Source organism: Dreissena polymorpha, chromosome 12 (genome assembly GCF_020536995.1).
Source record: "Dreissena polymorpha isolate Duluth1 chromosome 12, UMN_Dpol_1.0, whole genome shotgun sequence".
Taxonomy (NCBI): domain Eukaryota; kingdom Metazoa; phylum Mollusca; class Bivalvia; order Myida; family Dreissenidae; genus Dreissena; species Dreissena polymorpha.
In genome coordinates, this window is record NC_068366.1 from 26,037,770 (window position 1) to 26,060,008 (window position 22,239).

Genomic DNA, 22,239 nt, shown 5'->3' on the forward strand with positions numbered 1-22,239 from the left:
AACTGCCATCATCTGGCGCTTCTCAACTAAATTTTGTATTGTATTGAGCTGATGAGTTTTACATTTATTTCAGTATTAAGCTTTAATATTTTGGTGAGTATGTGGTATACAGTTCCTTCAGAGATGCCAAATATGGACGACAACTCACTACATCTCACTTTTGGTTGGCAGATCAAATTTGACGATCATACGATTGATTGTTCTGATAACCGTCGACGTGGCCACATTTCGATTTATAAACTTTGGTAATGGACGGTCAGGATGGGTATTGTGGAATTGATGTCAGATATTATCAAGTATGATCTTAATGGAGCCTACGGAAATCGATAACCCCATTGCTTTGAACACATTTTGAATACTTCTTCACGCATGTTTAGCTTTCAAAATTGCAACAAATACCTCTATAATTTTAACGCTAATTGTTCAACATACCATGCAATAAATACCGAATAAAAATGTGAAAACACCAAGATTATGATTTTACAAGATAGAGAAAAAGCAATTTGCAAATTTTTCGCGCGTTGTTGTCTATGCGTGTCGACAAATTTTGTTCAAATATACTATAGGCGCATCTCGTAGGTTATACTTTATGCAATCACATTCATAACACATAGTTCAACACAAAATGTACAACCAAAATAGGAAAATTAGGGATACGCCAAATATATTTTATGTTCATAGCTAAAGGAGTTAAGTTATACCATGTTGTACCTATATGTTGAGTAAATGTCTACGATAATCATGACATTGTGCAACATTAAATCTACAACCAACCTCCACTCCGAAAAACATGTAGTGCCTGCAGTTTGTTGAACATAAGTCTGGTGAGTTATTATCAAACTGGTCATGGACATCTCTAAGAATTCGGTTGTTTATGCTATCATCATAACAGCCCAAGTAGTAAGTGATACCTGTGAATAAATGAAAATGATCATAAATTCATCAATGAACTCAATGTGTAAAGCCAAATCAACAGTAACATGTCAAAAATACTAGAAATATCGATTTACTTAATTTATGCAATTATCATAAATATGTTATACCACATAATTTTCGGATGAGGACTGCACTGTTACAAACCTTCGTTGCCTTTTGTTACATTTTAACAAAAACTTTGCAACACAAGCTCAAAGTAAATAGTTAAATGTTTTCAAATAAGACAGTTATATACCCATTATTCATGTGCATTGACAATATCCGGTTTTTGCTTTTAATATAGAGTAATCGTTGATAAATGTGATGTTGAATCGACATACAAGCATTTTAATACACCAATCGATACCCAGGATTATGGAGTTATGAAAACTATATGTTGTTATTAAAACGTAGTTAAATCGCTCAGGGCTTTCCTTTGACATAGTATTTTACGTTTTTATGCTCCAAATTCATGTTGCACTTTTGAGGTTTGTTAAAGCAGCAAGAAACTAGCAGTAATATTTGTTCTGCATTGATTTAATATGAATGGGGCGTAGCTTTCAAATTCAGAGAGAGAGAGAGAGAGAGAGAGAGAGAGAGAGAGAGAGAGAGAGAGAGAGAGAGAGAGAGAGGAGAGAGAGAGAGTAGAGAGAGGGAGGGAGGAGAGGGAGGGAGGGAGGGAGGGAGGGAGGAGGGAGGGAGGGAGGGAGGGAGGGAGGGAGGGAGGGAGGGAGGGAGGGAGGGAGGGGAGGGAGGGAGGGAGGGAGGGAGGGAGGGAGGGAGGGAGGGAGGGAGGGAGGGAGAGGAGGGAGGGAGGGAGGGAGGGAGGGAGGGAGGGAGGGAGGGAGGGAGGGAGGGAGGGAGGGAGGGAGGGAGGGAGGGAGGGAGGGAGAGAGGGGAGAGATTTATTGCAAAATATTTCAAGATGTAAAATGTTTGTTTTGCTATTGTATACGGAATAGGAACCTGTTGAGCTAACGTCGGTGTAGGGCTGGTAACCATCGAGACTTGGTGCTTTTTGTTACTTTTGAGTACGTGTATTCGTTTTTTTTTTATATAAAATATGGAGGCAATTAAATAAAACTTTCAAGTGTAGTTGAGGAACCTTGACGACTTTTAAAGTACTTTAATTCGGATCATATACTTCTGGCATGGCGAGGCTTTATATTTGTATTATTGGCTATGTTTAATGTCAGATTGTTAATTTTTTATCTCAACAGTTCTGTCAGTTTTATCTAACCCTTACCTAAAAAACAATGCGATAGGTGAATACTAGACGTGTTTTGTATAGCTCATTCCGTCTTCATACGTTAACAGTTACGATTGTTGTCGAATACAAAACATGTTCAAACATTTGATTCCGTAATCTAATATAAAATTGACTCTGGACAGTTTCCGAATACCATAAATGTTCACACATTTAATTTTGTAACCTGATATAATATTGACTCTGACCAGTTTTTGAATACCAAACATGTTCAAACATTTGATTTCATAACCTCATCATCATCATCATCATCATCACCATCATCATTATCATCATTATCATCATCATCATCATCATCATCATCATCATCATCATCATCATCATCATCATCATCATCATCATCATCATCATCATCATCATCATCATCATCATCATCATCATCATCACCATCATCATCATCATCATCATCACACAAGGCTATGTCTATTAATCAATCTACAAAGGCGTTTACAGTCTATATAAGGGTATTGGACACATGCGCATTCTGGTAGAATTTGCTGTCTTACTATAGTATAACAAATGACATGTCAAGTGGTGTTACATAAATGGCGAACGTGAGTGACTGCGTAATTGTATTATTTACTGCGTCAACCGGATACTGGCTAAATACATAAGTGTGGTTTTTCAAATGTAAATAAAAAAAATATCATATGATAACTGTATTTTTGTTCACTTTTTGAATGGTTACGAGAGAAAAAAGTATGTATATTAAAAAGAAGAATAACAGTATAAAATGACACATTAATTTCCATTTAAGCTAAAGGAAAATCGGAAGTGTATTGAGTGTTCACAGAAACTTAACCATGACATTATTAAAAGCATTTGAAGTACATACTGGAGCTGAGTTATGTGAGAAGTTATGTATAATAGATGTCGGGTGGGGTCTAGGCAAACAAAGTCCATAGATAACTTGTATCTTTTTATTTGTAGACGTCGATCAATATCGTCAATTGACAGAAAAACCTCAACAAAACCAATGAAAATACTTTAACAAACAGTACCAAAACATGCGATACTATGAGATATGAATGTAATGAATATCACACTAATTACACTTATACACACACATTTCATAATAAAAAATACAAAATGTTAAATAAATGAATCCATGTTGACCAGGAGGATAAACATGCGTCCACTACACGGTCTTTGCAAAGGAAAGAGCGGTTACAAATATTCTTAATGAAATAAAACAGTTCGATCGAATGACCTTGGACAATCTTGCACCATGAAATTCTTGAGTATGATTTGACACAACAACTGAAAAGGAAGGTAATACATGTACGTACTGTATTTGTATACAACCGGAATGGTAGATGACCGAACACTCAATACTTTACTCACATTAGCCCACGCAATGAGCACATCATGCGAAGTCAAATGTCAGAGTGATGCTTATGGAACGAGCACCGATAATCGCATTGGTGAATATGTTAGACAGCTGATTTCAACGATATTTATAAATTGTCAACAATAATTAAACAAGCACTTCGGTGTGACTTTTATTAAAACGAATAAAACCCTAGTCTTAAACGGCAATATTGTAAACCACACATCAAATGTCCTTGGAACATTGGGGACTGACCTTAAAATTGCATTTAATAACAAAAATATGTAAAGTATTTAGCTTCGATAAACAAATGGGTGTACCGAAATGGAGTAATGGCAAAGCATGGGTTGAAGACCTTCTACCGGTTGCTTAAAAATAAAAATAAGGTTTTCCATAAACTTTCTAATAATTGTGTTAGGACGGTATTAACACCTTAAAGGGATCTTTTCACGCTTTGGTAAATTGACAAAATTGAAAAAAGTTGTTTCAGATTCGCAAATTTTCGTTTTAGTTATGATATTTGTGAGGAAACAGTAATACTGAACATTTACCATGGTCTAATATAGCCATTATATGCATCTTTTGACGATTTTAAAACCTAAAAATTATAAAGCGTTGCAACGCGAAACGATTGAATAATTTGGAGAGTTCTGTTTTTGTCGTTAAATTTTGTAAAACTACGAAGATTGCTTATATAAGGTATAAAATACTTCAAGTATATGTACTCGGCGGAATAGCTCAGTAGGCTAGAGCGTTTTTACTTCAGGACTCCAGGGGTCACTGGTTCGAAACCTGGTCCGGGCAATGTTCTTTTCCTTTTTTTTAATTTTATTCTTGATTTTTTACTGGAGCTTTTACGATCCAATGTTTACATTTATCGATATAAAGCATTTAATGAATAAGTTAAAAAATGCCAAAATCTGTGAAAAGGCCCCTTTAACGTCGAAACACTCATGTTCACGGCACATGGATATTTTCCGCTTATGATACCGGATTGACAACATGCCAGATGTGAGAATGACAAAGACAATGCTTCTTTGGGACTAATAACACAGATATTGATAGTGTTCCGACATGGAACACATTGTCGAACATTGGATTCTATCAAATTTTACAAATAAATATCGATGCGAAACTATTTATTACTTAGGCAATAGCACACGGCAGAGCTGGGTCGGACATCTATAATCGACCCGCTTCCGGCATAACGGCCCAAGGGCCATTATGCGAATAGGGTCGACGTATCTCATGTGACGTATTTTTCTGTGACGAAACTAGCTAGACTCTCGTGAATTTAGGACAACAATTCGCATGTGGAGGGTATTTTATTTAACCGTTAAATGTTTTGTAAGCATCGAATGAATCCCAAACACATTTCGGATTTTGTGTATGTCATGCATAATTGGGAGCTTCGATAGAAATACAATTATTGTGATCGCATTGCCATTCGATTTCGGAAATCGTGTTTTGGTGACAATGTTTAGCATTCGATACAATCGTTTATAAAAGTTTAAAATCAAAATAGATAAACAGATGGAATTGCAGAAAACGAAAGTGCACATCTTTGTGTACACTTTGTTTTATAAGCATTTAAGTTGTCACCGAGGTAAGTGTGTCTCTTACTATAAATTGTGCTGTTTGACGAATCCTGCTAGAACACAAAAAGAGGTATCAATTTAATGTACATATTAGTTTCAGTATCAATCGATATTTATATTATTCAAATTGTGTGCCACGTGTCATTATGTCCGATTCTTTAGTTGAGTAGTGGCATAATTTTATTGATCACCGTTTGCTTAGACTAAATGTGGAAGCCATTTTGTTCAGTTGAAGTCGCGTGATCTGATTCTTTTCAGATACAAAAAATCGGCCCAAATAAAATTTATATTGGCCCGCTAGATACGAATAACGTCCCGCTCGCGGCGTCATTTTGTTTCAATTTTAGTACCGATATAAAATACACTGTGTTCTTCGTCAGGCTAAAATAAATTTTAAGATACGTGTTTGGAACAATGAAAAAAGGACTTTTTTTGTCCGCCCAAGCACAAAACCTACCGCCAAATAAAAAAGGAATATTAGTTTGATGAGTCTGTTTACATTCAGTAACAAGACTGCTGATACCCTAGATTGCTCAAATTAAAAACAAAAATTAACGGATACGGATGAAGACTGGACGATTTCGAATTCTAACAGTCGAGGAAAGACAGTGTGTGCTGTATATGGAACACAACGAGATTAAATACAGTTTCGATTTGAATAATATTATGCAACATTATCTTTAAATAACTTTCTTTCAAAGATAATATCACACTATATATATCTTCGAGACAAAGGAACACACCAGAATAGAGTTTGTGTTGTATATAACTTGCATATCGATTGTACAATGATTAGTCTAGAGAAGTCTCTATTATATTCTTCGTTAGTATATCACAATTTCATGGTTGTTTATATAAGTTGTACAGCCATATATCACCATATCGGTATATCGCGGTTCATTCAAACGATATATTGCGGTACGGTTTTGCTGACTTTATTAATTTTAACTTCGTACAAAACGCTCAATGGTTTCGTTCGACAAAGCACAATGCTTTGTTGCTCAGAAATTGTGTTTGACTTGATGTTGACGATTTTGAATTGTAAAGAGGCAGGAAACGTGATCCATTTGTTCAGAACTTCAGATTATGATGCTCTTCTCACAAGGTCTGGTCTTCCATCCCTTAAAATAAGGCGATTAAGAATACTTTCCCAATTTTTTTATGTATAATAAGGATGGACCCTCTTATTTACATGGTTTGGTTGAAATTAGAGAAATTTTTTATAATTTTAGGTATTAAAATACAGTTAGGCTGCCTAAGACAAAAACAAACAGGTTTGGTATAAACTCTTTCAGATACACAGCTGCAAAACTCTGGAATAATTTACCAAATCACTTTAGGCAAATTTCATCCTTCAACTCCATTAAATCCATGCTTGGGTACTGGAATGGATCAGTCTGCTCTTGTTCGTCTTGCATAAATAATTAAATATATTTAAAATATTAAAATTATTAGCCTGTGACACTGAAAGGGTTTCAATCAAATACGTCCTTGTATTTGCTAGTGTCTCCTCTTAGATATGTGTCCCTGCATGATCTCTACTCTTTGCCTTAGTTTGTAAACTTAAGTGCTTATGCTCCCTGTGTTACTTCCTTATGTATACCCTTATGTTTTGTTTTTCATGTGTTTACATATTTGTGTACATGTAATCAATGTCAATTAATCAGGTTCCCTATTTTTTAAAGACTCTTAATGTTTAATTGAGCCGCATTATATATATATATATATATATATATATATATATATATATATATATATATATATATATATATATATATATATTTATTTATTTATTTATTCATATATATATATGTGTCTACGCCGACTTTAAAAGCTCTTCAGAGCTTGTGTTATTATATTTGAAATACCCGACTTTATAAATACATGTTACTTACTCCGTCATCCAATACATCGGGCGGAGCTGCAAACTGATGTATAAATACAGCGTGTAACAAAACAAACAAATGTATGTATTGTGTTACTACATTTTTATAAAACCATACATTAATTGCAGTCCTTTGTCATTAATAATATTGACGATGTAGAACAGCTTGACCATAATACCCTGTTGATTTTTTGCATAAATCTATTAAAGTCATGTTTACACTATTAAGATGAAATGACCCGCGTTATGCGAAAATAAGTATTATGACATATACGGCCAGCGTAGCTCCATCATAGCTCTTCAGGAGCATCACTTCTATTAAGTCACGCCATGTTTTCTGGTTTCATGACCGGACGTTGTTGCTCTTGACCAGACGGTGCGGATGTACAGTCGGGGGCGAAGATACGCTTGTATTATATGACATATCAATAATTTACGAATCACGCGGCTCATATGACTTTGTCTATTAATAGTGTATTAAAGTTGTATCAACAAGTCTATAACATTACCTTCCAGTAAGTAAAATGTATTTTTCGAATCACGTGTTTCTGTTTGTGTGAATATGTGGCTAAGGTTTACAAAATGAAGTTTACGGTTGATATCAAAAGTCATCAACCATATATTCTCTATTTTCCAATTTGAATAACCCGGCTAAATAAGCAGTCATACACCCGATTTGTACGCTTGGGATACATCAATTTAATTTGAATTATCTAGCCAGCCGTATGGCGATATTAATATCGTGGATACTGTATTGTTAGGTATTTAACAAGCAGGACGTACAACAACATGCATGTGTATATATACCTAAGATCATACATGGGCGCAGAAACATCAGGATCGGTATCAAAAGCATGGCCACGGTGAAAATCTGTAAGGAAAATGTGAAGATTTATACAATATAAATCATAAGACATTATGCAATAAGCATTACTTTTATGGAATGCTATCGACGTTTTTTGAAACAAAATAACAATTTCATTAACCAACAGGAATCAAACAATTGTCTTGCATGAATAGTATTTAAATTATCAACTCATATATAAACATTTCCAACACATTAAATTCTCTTATATTGTTTTCACGTTTGTGTATACAAATAAAACACTATATTGACCTACCTTGCTCGATCTATATTTCTCTTTATGAAAAATTACACCATATTGACAATACGTTTAGATCCAGAACCTTTATTATGTGTCATAAATCCCTTTTGTATTCTCAGAAGCACATTGTTTAATATATTACTCAATAAACTCAAAATATTTTCTGACAGTTTAGACAGCAAAATAAAACATACGTGAAAACAATATCCTGCTTTTATACCAAATTAACTATTTCGTCCAAAAAAAAGGTAACAATAATACCACTTTTGATTAAAATATAAAATAGTCTTCCGTTCTTGGAAGCAGTGAAAAGAAACAGCTAATGCGGTAAAGATGATTCATGTTACAATGACATTTAGCGAAATTTAATACAATCTACACGCATTTATAACAGTGCTTTAGGTTCTCAGATAACACATCATATTTTGCAGCATTTATTCACAATATTTCATTGACCGTTTTAGTTAAATATGAAGAAAGAAAAAGTACCGTTCTCGAGGACATCCTGTTCACTGTTTATTAGGTTGTTTATATACACACATTCACGCAATTTCGGATTTACCGTACTTGACTCTAGATAAATATGAGATAAAGTATTATACTTATGACACATACTATATCATTATTATATTTAATTCATCAATGTATAAATAATAATTTTAACAATTATTTGTTTATATCAAAAAGAAATCTGTATGTCACTCCTAACCCTCTCCAACATATGTCCAATTTATCGATATGTGCACTTATGAATTGAAATTTATTTGAAAAAAATGTGGTTTGAAAATCCTTGTTTGTTCTTCACTATTTTTTCTGTCTTGTGCTTTCTTACTTCTTCTAAATCCCTCGGCAATTTGTGTGCCTGGTTAATCGGTAAAGCTACTAAATTCATTTAAATTTATTTGGGCATCCATCCAAGGTTCGAGTTTTGGTTGTTCAAAGTTTCACAAAAAAACCATGTATTATATACCTATTAAATTCTTGGACTTCAATACTGCTGTTTTTGCACTATTGTACTGTAAATGAAATGTCGTTATGAACCATTCGATCTATAATTATAATATATCTTTTTTAAATGCTCGCACACTACAGAATATCGTTCTGTTTCCATCTTATATTAGTTTACTTCATGAAACTCAACTTCTATACATTTACATTGTATGGATAATAATGTTAATTTGTGACTAAATAATAGCATATTCACTGTCTTAAACTAACTAATTAACATAACTCTCGACATCTGCCATCTTATTTAGGTTTTGGGTCTGTTAATGAAAAGGTGTGTTATGTGTAGTTTTACAACGGATAATTGTATACTATAAAAGTTTTGTCAAGACATATACCCTGATTTTTGACATCACTTGCACTAGTTATGCCATACTAGATGTTTGTAAAAGCGGTTACCATATTAAAATATTTCTTGTCCACGGCAACAACGTTTGTTATTGTGTCTTCCTCATAACTAGTGTTTTATATGCGTTTACTTGTGTGCATATATTATGTGTATGTCTTTTTGGCAGTTGATTACTTGCCATAAATGAATGCAATCAAGCTTTTTTTACGATTTTTAAAATTGAAAACTTAAGTTAAGATGTTATATATTTACATGACACTCTCTTTCAGAATCCAAAAACCAATAAACAGTATATTTATTTATTATTTCTCAATAACACTTTATTTGAGATCTATCTACACAAACATATCTTCTGTTACGTTAATAGATCTATCCCGGAAAAGCACGAGTTTAGAAAAACCCACTAATCACCCCGGTACAAACAACGCTGGTCCATTAAATCAACCAATGATAGTTTACTTTAAATTATAACGGTTGATACGGTCTGTGATTTTGAAAGGATTATAAATGGGTCATGTTTATTTGTACCAGCAGATTAGTGGGTTTTTTCCAAAAAATTGCTTTTTCCGGGATACATATATTGCAACACATATTGAACTTTAAGGATGTTCGATCGTTTCCACTTTACGGTAATTGATTCACTATATCGTGAAAATTAAAAACCTTTATATATTTTCACGGTTTCAAAATATTAGATTGGAATAAACGAGTGTAAATTCTAGTTTTACTGTTTTGATAATGCGCCTTCAAATTTTCGGCATTTACATATTTTCGAGATTTACTGCATTGAAACCAAGCGTTCGATTGCTTGACGTCACTTCGTGATCGACATCGATGAAACGCTTGCTTACGCCGTAGATGTTATTTTCTGTGCAAATGCAAGCGTCTATTGATAACGAAACGATAATTTGTCAACAATGAGAATCAGATACTTGGCTTAATAATTTTCATTTAAAATGTCTAATTTGGATATAATTCGGAATACAAAACGAAACTTAAAAGGTATTGAAAACAACAACGTTCAAAAGAACAATGTGGATTTCAATAGAAAGACTATTTCCACCGACAATCAGGATTTCCGGTATGACCACTGTTATTTTGACGATTTTTCTATCGGTTCGTTGGTAAGCGTGACCACATGTGACAACAGCGATGCTAGTTGGATATAAAATTGGTAGACGTGTCGTTGAACTCGACACATTGACCGAATCGCTTTTAGCATGCAGTGCTTGTCAAGTGCCCATGAATTTACTTAACACTGTAGAAAGCATGGATTTCGGACAGGCATGTGTTTTGGACATACAGTTTAGCAATTGTGGTGCAGTAAATAATGCGGCTACTGGACGGAAACATGGCAGAGTTTATGACATGATCACAAAGCTTGCATTTGGGTAAGACTTCTTTGTCTTTTTGGTACATTGGTGCATTATATCATGATTTATTGTCTAAATTACTGATACTTTTGAATACATTCAGATAGTTATCTCTAAGTAATTCGCGTGTAGTCTACATGCATACATTTTTTATATTGTACTTGCTATATTTTTCCTTCATATTTTGTCTGATTTACTGCCAGTAAACACAATTACAGTAGAATGTGAATGGTTGTCCTTAGTTAAACATGTATATTTTAAAGTGACATAAGTTTATTTTCTTCCTGCAGTCCTAGTTATTAATACCGGTAATAAATATGAAATTTTACAAGTTTACAAAACATAAATATTCTCAATTTGTCAAATACGTATTGGTTTTGAAAATAAAGGACTTGCATTAATTATTATTTGTGTGTATGTAGATCACTAGGTCTTATAAAATGTTGTAACTTTTGTAAATTAGTGACATTATTTCATATTATTTTATTCCGCATAAGCATATTCTAGCATTGTGCATTGTCAACTGTTCTGTCATTTACTGCAATCTGTTTCAGGTAAATCAAAAACTGGGTGTTTCACCTGGGACTTTCACATCGAAACTGGCCCTTCTCCATGACCTTCAGCACAAAAAAAGAAAGGCTATAGCTGTTACTCGTGCAGCAAAACAGTGACGCATAAGACTTAAAACTCGAACGGTATTTTTAATTATGGGCATTTTATATTTAAAACACAGTATTCTTCATTTGTATGCCCCCAATTGGCGACATAGTTTTCGCACTGTCCGTTGGTCGGTCAGTCCCTCACACTTTTCGTGCCTGTTCTCTAATTTAAGTAGTTTTCATCCGATCTTCACCAAACTGGGTTTCTTACAATTGTATGGATTATTTTTTTATATAGTTACAAAGTTGGAGTTTGGGGCATCCGTGTCGTGTGGACACATTTCTTGTTGTAGATTGTATCAATAGATCCATCAATTATATATGCAAAGTAGTAGTAACATTTAAAAGCATATGCTAATGTTTGTAAATTGATTATTGTAAAAGCATTAATGTGCTGTGTAATCATTTCTTTAAATAAAAATCGGAGATAACCCATGAAGGTGCAAGCAAATTTTCCAATTTGAAATTCTGTTTTTCTGTTCAGGCATTCAAAGGACAGTGCAAGAAGTACGAGCGGGACCAACATACAGTTCAAACATAGAGGACCAAGACGTTGAAGTTACAACTATACCCCCACCTATACCCAAGCCTGGTCCAGCAGGGCTAGACACTACTGGGAAGGAATTTGTTTTCTTTGATTTGGAAACAAGAGGGTTAGGTAAAGTTTATTTTTAACATATTCCTTATTCACAGTGTTGCACATACAGAAGTTTATCTTGGTCCAATTCAGGTATTTAGGTACTCTAAATCTCCAAAGTTGAACTTCTATTAAAAAATATACATATTTACTTACATGTATAACATAAGTCAACCTGCTACTGCTGAGTAACTCAATGTGTAAGAGATATCGTGTGAATTGTTGGTCAACCTAGCATATAATTGAATTGCAACAAGAGTTATGTTCAGACTAATTTCTCATTTTGCTTTCATATAATACATCATTCTTAATCTTTATTGATAAAATGATAGTAAATACCACTAAGATGATGCAATGTTACATTACCCACAACTGGCTTTAGTACATTATTGTGCATCATTTAAGAATTTAAACACTCTTCTCTTCGCTTCTTCAGATTTATGAATACATAAGATCATTAGATGCCAACAACTTACTTTTACTCAATTTTCATAATAACAGTTATTATGCCCCCCTTGGAAGAGAGAGTTAATATTGTTTTGCTGGATGTTTGTCTGTGGGTAGATCATTAAGTTTCCGATCAATAATTTGTCTACTTTTTCACTGATTGGCTTTTTACTCTCCATGTGCATAGGGATAATTGGACAGTATATAACCCCCATTTAAATTATGGTCACTTAGTCAAAGGTCACAATAAGTGTGAAAATTGTTTCCGATCAATAACCCTTCAACTGAAAATTCTCTTAAACCACAATGCATAGAGAATGAATGTGAAGGAACCTCTTCTACGATTGTTCACATTAAGCTTAAAAAAAAGTCCTGTCCTGGTGGGGGGCAATGTTTTTCCCTTTTATATTTATTGTAAACACTTCAAATGTATTTTAAGAAGTTTACATTGTACTTGGGGGAGCGACCCAGGGCTCTGTGATTAACGGGGCTAAAATGGATTTTGTGCAATTTCTATTTAAAATTTTTGTTTTGTTTTTTCAGAGCACACTTCTCACATAATTCAGATAGCTGCAGTGCATTCAACTGGTCAATTTTCAACATATGTGATTCATGAGAAGAAGATTTCCTTGCAAGCGTCAGAAATAACTGGAGTGACAGTTGTTAGCGACTCTATGCTTGTCAAGAGACAAACAGTAACAGCTGTCCCCATCAAATCTGCATTGACAAGTTTTATAACATTCTTACAGAAATGTTCACCAATTATTTCAGTTGGGCATAAGGCCACAATTAAAATATTGTTGGTTTGCCCTTTACCGACCCTAAATTTTACAGGTGGGTAGGTAGGTAGGAAAATTATTTTATTTTATATGAGAAATTATATTTGTAATACACTAATAGTCTATGAATATTTAAAACTCTTTTATTAAAGCACTGTTGCAGTGTACGAAGCCCTATGTAGCTTAACATTATCTTGTTTGCTGTTTCTTGCATATATTAATATCAAATGCATGCGTGTGTGTTATTACATCAAATATTTGTTCATTATATGATGTTAATTGCTCAAATGCATTTGTAATTATTTAACAGCCAGACAGCTTTTATTTTTAACTTAAACCTTTCCCTTAAATTGGGCTTAATTAGCATGCAACAAGCATTGAAGGAGTGTAGAAAGACAGCCCAAAGCCTTTAATGGAAAAATTCAGACATGGCGAAAGACCGTCACATTTTACAGGCCAGACTTGCCTACCAGGAGAAACAATTCACAGGCCATTTGAAATTGTTACAGGCCTGAATTTTAAGTGTTTGACCGGTTAGTGCATAGTCTCAGCATGGCAAAGTAAATTCATAAAAGGGCAAACTGAACATTATTATAAAGCATTATTTCTTCTTGAATGCTCTGAGCTTTAATGATTACATACGTACAGCTCAGAGGGTCAATAGCTGGGAGTTGTATTATTGCAACTAACATAAGCATGAAAACTTGATTTGGGGAAATAAATTAAGGGTGTTAGTTTCAGTTTGTGGATATACTAACGCTTTAAACATATATACTTGAGTGTTGTCGATGTATTAAGCTAAGAGACATTAATAAATTAAATAAGTTTACCTTTACATATCCATTTCACTAACATGCCATTACAGTAAACTGTTATGTGTGGCAAACATAATAAAACAGAATATGCACATGAATCTGATTAAACACAGATCCACTTGCATACAAATCAAATCATGTTTGTCTTTTATTTTGCATTTTCGAAAGATAATCCTGTAACTGTTAGATGTATTTTTCTTTGCGAGTAGACTGCATTCCAATTTTCAAACACTTCATCACTTGTTCTGTGACATTCAGTTCATACATTTCCAAATAAAAGAGAGTTTTATTTGTATCTAAAACCTATGCTCCATCGTAGAATGACACGCTCTTTTCATTAATCGATACTAATTATATGATGTCCATCGTTAATTCGATAGTCATTTGTCCTCGCTGAGCATCGTTATTTCTTTTAATTGTCCGCCATCTTGGATCACGTTAAAAACATGTGTACAACGAACGTAAACTCGTATATGTCCGACTACTTTCGCGAACCAATAGTTAAGTATGATGTCGTTTGGCTATTTGAACGGAACACCGCCGATCGCGATGCTGGTTATAGACGCTTGCATTACTGTCTATTCTGGGGCGTATGAAAATCCAACCATCGGAGCGACCTAGATCGGTCAGGGGCGATAATAATAGACAGGGATATTAATACGCGCATGAATAAATATTGCTTTCGGCTCTTTTATCATCGTCGAAAAAAAAGAAAATAAAAAAAATACGTTTTCAGAAATCGCAATAAAAATTTTTGGGTCGGGGGGTAAAAAGTGGGTCGGTCGGTAAAGGGCAAACAAACTCAATTTTAATTTAGGCCTAATATAGAGTCTTTTGATTGTAAAGTGTTGCTCCGTGCTATCCATACTTGTTGAAAAATGTTTGAGTTTCAGCAAAATATTTGTGGCTTTTTAGATACTTAAAAATGTTAAAGGAAATATTACCAAATATGAAATCATATAAGCGGGAACATTTAGTTAAAGACGTCATTGGTGAATTATACATGGCACATGGCGCTATACAGGATATTTTAGCTTTACAAAAGTTAGTGAACTCTGTTCCTGTTGACCAAAAATTGTTAACAAATATTCATTCAGCTTTTACCGAGCAGTGTTAACATACAATGTGTAACTAAATGTTGCTTCCAACATCAAATCTTTACAAACCATAATTGATACAAAAGTTATAAGTCAAGGTGTTGCAAGGAAAGTTGCAGGAAGTGGATTTCAACTTAAACATTTGAGTCCTGTATCAAAAAGAAACGGACTGAGTGGTTTGAGAAGCCCCCTGTCAGAGGTTACAAACGGACAAATCAGAGTAACAAAATCAGAGAAAATAATATGTACAATAGCGAGTTATTTGTTGCCTGACATCTAACCAATTGTAATTTGCATCTTGTATATAGATAAGCTATGAAATCTAATAGCTGTTACATAATTGTTTTTCCTTCTCGATGACGAACATAGTTGTGATTCTTATGTCAGTTGTATTTCTCATGTTTCACCTAAGTTGTAAGATATTTTTGGCAGTGCATTAAACCACAGATGGTGTGTGAAACATAATTTCCCAGCTTATTGTATTCTTTGTTGTTTTAAGCTTCACTGGCCAAAGGCCAGCGGGGCTTATGTTATGATTCTGTGTCCGTCGTGCGTGCGTGCCTGAACGTTTTCTTTAAACATCTTCTTCTCCTAAACTACTGGTCCAATTGTGATGAAATTTCTTAGGAATGTTCCTCTTTCAACGTTGTTCAAATTATGCCCCTGGGGTCAAATTTGACCCTGCCCCGGGGTCACAAAATTGAACATATGCTTATATAGGGTCTATTTTGTGAAAACTTCACATATTTTTTCGTCCATAACCATTGGGCCTTGGGCTTCCAAATTTGGTATGTAGTGGCATCTTATAGTCCTCTACCAAGTTTGTTCAAATTATGCCCCTAGGGTCAAGTTTGACCCTGCCCTGAGGGTCACAAAATTGAACGTATGCTTATATTAGGCATTTTTTGTGAAAACTTTAAAAATCTTCTTGTTCATATTAGTATGGCATAGGGCTACCAAATTTGGTATGTAGTGACATGTAATAGTTCTTTACCAAGTTTGTTCAAATTATGCCCCTTGGGTTAAATTTGAAACTGCCCCGGGGGTTACAAAACTGAACATATGCTTATAAAGTGCTTAATTTGTGAAAACTTTAAAAAAAAATTGTCCATATCTAATGGGCCTAGGGCTACCAAATTTGGAATGTAGTGACATCTTATAAACCTCTACCAAATTTGTTCAAATAATGCCTCTGGGGTCAACTTTGACCCTGCTGCGGGGGGTCACAAAATTTAATAAACGCTTATAAAGCACCTATTTTGTGAAATCTTTAAAAATCTTGTCGAAAACCATTCTGACTATGGCTACCAAATTTGGTATGCAGGAACATCTTAAAGTCATCTACCAAGTTTGTTACTTTGGGTCAAATTTGACCCTGACCCGCGGGTCACAAAATTGAACATTATATACGCTTGTATCTTGCTTATTTTTTGAAAACGTTAAAAATATTCTTGTCCTTAACTCTACATCTAAGACTTAGGGCCACCACATTTTGTATGGAGTGAGATATAGTAGTCCTCTACAAAGTTTGCTCAAATTATGCCCCTGGGGTTAAATTTGACCCAGCCCAGGTGGTCACAAAATTGTACATGTGCTTAAATAGGGCCTATATTTAAGTATCTGCACATGCGGAGAATATTTGTTTCAGTCTTTTTTCAGCAGTGGAGCGATACAGGGCCATCATGGCCTCTTGTCTTTAAATACACATCACACAGTTCTAAAAATAATTTTAAAATACCTAGTACATATGTTCAATTTACAACCAACAACATGGGTAACAGGTGGGTGGGTTAATTTAAGATGTTTATTTGAACATCAACATTGTTTTTTCAGTTGTTACATCTGAAATATGTTCATAACAATATACATTATAAATATTTCTACGTGTATCACATTTCAGTTGATAATTTAATTGTTATGGAGCAGTTATTATATAGATATGTTTTAATTACTATTACAATGTTAGTCATTGTATTTTTGAAATTAAGTCCATATTAAAATTTCTATAGCAAAAAAAAATCCACGGTGACCTATCAATTTCTTTACTTCATTTTAATGCTTAGCTAGTTTCCTTTAATTATTGAGAACTTCAAATGAATATGAATATTACATCAACAGAAATATGTATCTGTATTGCATGTTATCTATTTTGAACTGTGCAATAAAAAATTCAAAACAAACAAAAAACTAGTCATACTTATTTCTCATTATTTTTTACGATTTCCATAATTTTTGGTTTTAAAACTGTTCACTATGATAATACACATGTTACAGTTGCTAATCTAATGCAATCTCAATACTATTATGCCATTTTAAATGTATTACACAAAAACATTTTACCGTACCCCCAAATTTATGCCCCACAAAAATGACCTTTTTTCAAACGCACATGGCATTTAAAAACCTTCGTTATCTCAAAATTATTCACGGTGACCTCTCTTTTTTATTTTATATTAATTTCAGATACAGATTCATTAATCACCATACAAAAAATTATAGCATTCCGGATATTTTGAAAATTTTCACAAAACGATCGAACATCCTTAAAGGGACCTTTTCACGTTTTGGTAAATTGACAAAAGTTAAAAAAAAATCAGATTCCCATATTTGTGTTCTAGTTCTAATATTTGTGAGGAAACTTAACTATGCTTTAAAATATCCATAATATTCATCTGTTGACGATTTAAATACCTAAAAATTATAAAGCGTTGCAACGCGAACAAATTGATTAATTTGGAGAGTTATGTTGTTGTCATTATATTTTGTGACACTACGTGGATTGCTTATATAAAGTATAAAATTCATCACTCATTGTATAAGCACGGATGGCCGGGTGGTCTTAGCGTTACACTTTTACTCCAGGGTCAGTGGTTCGAGCCCAGTTGAAGGTTACTTGTTTTCTGTCTTTAATTGTATTCTTGTTTTTTACTGGAGCTTTTGAGATCCAATGTTTACATTTATCAATATAAAGCATTTAATGAGAAACTTCAATTCATGCCAAAATCTGCGAACAGTTCCCTTTTATAATCAACATAGCTATTTGTGCTTTATTTCATAATATAAATTAAATATACATATTGGTACACGATACATTGTACACCATTCAAATCAAGATGTTTAATAACCTTAGGTTAGGTTGTCAAATTAATTTGGCTTGATCTTCCCTGTATTCCTTATTCTGTCTAATTACCGTATTTTAGAAACCTTTATTTATTTCATCAAACGAACAAAATACAAAAATTTCTTTTATGTTAATAATTTGCCCTTTATCATGACAATTGCATTTTTTTCGAAATCATTACCGTTGAAAAGCGACTTTCTAGTGAAACATACAGACATAATTACGACTACCATACTTTTAACATTATTTTGCTAACAGGTAAACGAAACAAAATTTGATGAATAATGATGGATGAATATGCAGCAGGACAAAAATAAAAATTTCCTTAATCTAAAATGGGGCGTGTAAGCTTTTATAAATTTACTCAATATAGCTTACATGCATATTATGCTATGTGTGTGTTTTGTGTTGAGTCACAGATTGTGAAAATGATGAGTTTTTACAAAGTATCGTGTCACATCCACCGAAAAGAATAAAGTGAACAATATTATATTTTATATAATTGTTGATGAGTTTTTAAAGTAAAAAAAAAATAATCATATTGTAGAAAGTTCAACCTATATTGAAATTTGATTTCAAAAGTGTTTCAATACACTTTTCAGTTTTTTATATGCCTTTTCGGTTGTTTTGTGAAATTACTACGTTGGCAAAACTTACAAATAATTCCATTTCACATCGTTGAAAACAGTAGTTGTGTAATATGAAAAAATACGTTATTAATGAAAATGCAATTGATAACCAATTTAGTTTACTTTCGTTAACTTATAGAGATTATATTTTACTAAACAATACAATAACAGTGGTCGGTAAGATGTTCAATGGAACTAGCATTTAACTGCTAAGCACGATGTTTCCGAAGACTATTAATTTACTTTAGTTTAGTTTACGAGAATCTCAATTAAATGCTAGCTCGATGCAGCATTTACTCGCCTATAAATCTTGAACTCAGCAATTACGTAAAAAAACAACATTAAATAGACAAAACGCAGCCATTATCACCTTTTTTTGGACTTGGTACTTTTATTGAAACGTTTTACACTTCAAACAAATAAACAACAGTTACAATTGTTCATGTATTTACGATATTCTTCAGAATGCCGAATGGACGGTTTTAACTTAATTTCGACTTACTTTCCTTACAATATTATATTTTTTCAGCGTAGATTTTTGTTTTGAACGCAATATATTTTTTCCTTACATTCGGACACTATCGATGAGTGTGATTGTGTGAAATTGTTAACACTTATTCTACAATAATTTTATGTTTCAACAGTAATACAACTCATTAACATGTATATCTACGGAAGTTTTATTTAAATAAATGAATTAAACGTAGCACTCGCCCGGTTAATCATCGACTTGATTGTATTTTTGTTAATACTTTTACAAGTTTTTCTTATATCGTTTAATATTTTTCTTTCGACACGTTACTCACAAAGAAAGGTTGCGAATTCGTCCGTTTATAAGAGCAGTTCTTTTTCAAAATGCCCTTTCAAACTGCCGCTTCACTGTAACAAAAGCAAGCATCCTCTGGAAATCTCCATTGCAAATCAAGCCTTCACGGAGTACACATTTTACGGTTTGTTTTTTGTCACGTCGCCCAGGAAGCCAGACGGGACCTGCCTTTTTATAAATCAAAGCAATCGTCAGACCTAGAATGTGAAACTTATGGAGAAAGAAAAGACTAGGAAGGAGGCAGCGTACCCATTTTGTGAGGTCGTGGATCCTAAGAAGACCCCCCCCCTTGGTTTGTACGATCCACGCATGCTGGAGCTTATGAGAGAAGACCCCACCTTGGTGTGTATGATCCACCCATGCTGCAACTCAGGAGAGAAATTCCGACGCATTCCACCACTTCCTTGCATTGCCCTATACATTTTGATGAGCTGCTACTGAAACCGACAACAAGATCTCCGAAACAGAACAATCGCTAGAGAGAAGACACTGAAAAAGGCTTTAAAATGACCTTCCTCACTTTACATTGGAGGCAAGGTATGCTCATATGAAGTTTGCCTGGAAGATATCCTCACAACAACATTTTTGTCTGCAAAAAATATTGTGTGTTCACTGTGTGTTTAAGTATTGTTTTTGTATATTAACTATATTATGTACGTAGTTTTATATTATACTTTTGACAATGTCTTCTAGGCTTTGTATGTACCATTCTAATATATCCGTAATAATAAATGACATTCTGGAGCATAATTATCCATAAGTCTTGTGATATTTACTCAACTTAATAATATATGATATAGATTATCCAAACATGTTACTAAGTCATTGCAAATAAAGCAGGTATTCTTATTTTATGTTTGAAAATGAAGAAACACATATCTAGAATGGTATCGGTAATGTTCATCATTATGGGAATATTATCTTAACAACAATTATACATCTTGTGTAGTCAGTCCATTTTCGGTTACTTTAAAAACATCGAATCGTATCCGCAATAAAGTGTCAACTCATAACCGACAAGTGCACCCACCCATTCATCCAATTAAGTATTTTCATTTAATCTTTTAACGTTCAGTGCCCAAGTGTCAGTGTCAAAATGTCACTAGAAACAAAATCCGGACAATAAACAAACACGTGCTTAAATAATACACAATGCTGCACGCTGCTAAATAGTCACTGGCCGTATAGCGCTAGTGGCCATTCATCGATTTTTTCAGGTATATTAGCTTTGTAGCGTACGGTGGCCTTGTTCCAGTGGACAAACGTCTTAAACAATAGATTATTCAACGATTAATCAGTTGCATTTATGCATAGACTATATATCAACTATAAAGAACAGTGCCCATGTTGCAGTGCACAAAGTCCCTTAAAACGAGTTTTTCCGAACTGTGGGCTACTACGTCCGTTAAGAAAACACAACGACCTTTCCAAACTGATATGGTTACATGTAGTCTTAATACATCTTGGACACGTGATCGTTAATCGAATTTAGTAATAATGTTAAATGTATCAGTGTCAAAGAATCATTCAAATGTTTTTCAAGACTTTTGTCTGAAACGTTCTTTGAGTTTACACAAGCATGCACCTAACCCATATGGTCATATGTCGTCTAAGTACAGCGCTTGCACGTGACCATAAATACATCCATTCAACGGATTTGCTTGCAGCTCTTATATTAACACTGAACTTTACTGGCAGCGACCAAGTTTGAGAAACAAAATTCCCAAACAAGTTTTCCGGACTATGGAATAACACGTACTTGTAGATTACGCACACACCTTTTATAAATTCACGTTCCGTTTAAATACGTCACATGCACATGGCCATTCAGCAACTATATCGTTTGCATTAAATTATTAATGTTATTTGCCTAGTTTATGAGGCCAAAATATTCAACACAACAGTTAGAGTCACCTACCGTGACCATTCATCGAACTAAGCGTTTGCATAAATTAACAACGTACAGTGCCCTAGTATGAGTGACCAATAGTCTCGAATGAGAGTTTTCCCGGACTACGTACTTTCGCATTATCAATTCACAATTAGCTGCCATTATTAGCTGATATTGTCACGTACCATCTCCTTACACATTGGACACGTGATCAGCCAAGGTAGCGGCCTGGTATTAACTGCTCAACGTACAGTGCCAATATTCGAGTGACCATTTGTCCCGAACAAGACTCTTACCAGACTATGGCCTAATACAGGCTTTAAGTGTAAACTCTCTCCTTACAAGTTGGTATGGCCAGGTGCCGTCTAAAGTCATAACGTGCGCGTAAGCATTCATCTGATTGATGTTCTTTTTTTTAATTAATTTCTAGTGTTTTATTTATATCTATCCTATTTACTCCTATGTTTTATTGTACTATGGTCACAAACACAAGATTGTTCCAGTCTACGG

The 22,239-nt window shown here is 33.9% G+C and overlaps 1 protein-coding gene across 2 annotated transcripts; it reads left to right on the forward strand.

Moving 5' to 3' along the window:
• Positions 1 to 10,301: 10,301 nt before the first annotated feature.
• On the forward strand, positions 10,302 to 15,313 carry LOC127853661 (uncharacterized). Of its 2 annotated transcripts, XR_008036711.1 has the most exons (4): positions 10,308 to 10,846; positions 11,383 to 11,523; positions 11,972 to 12,145; positions 13,115 to 15,313. XR_008036711.1 is itself a non-coding variant. In XM_052388348.1 (3 exons), exons 1-3 carry the CDS (start codon positions 10,488 to 10,490, stop codon positions 13,411 to 13,413), a joined length of 522 nt encoding a protein of 173 aa, XP_052244308.1. In that variant the 5' UTR covers positions 10,302 to 10,487; the 3' UTR covers positions 13,414 to 15,313. The 2 variants fall into 2 exon arrangements, 1 of the variants encoding a protein (XP_052244308.1); XM_052388348.1 differs by lacking the exon at positions 11,383 to 11,523 and having other exon boundaries at positions 10,302 to 10,536.
• Positions 15,314 to 22,239: the final 6,926 nt, after the last annotated feature.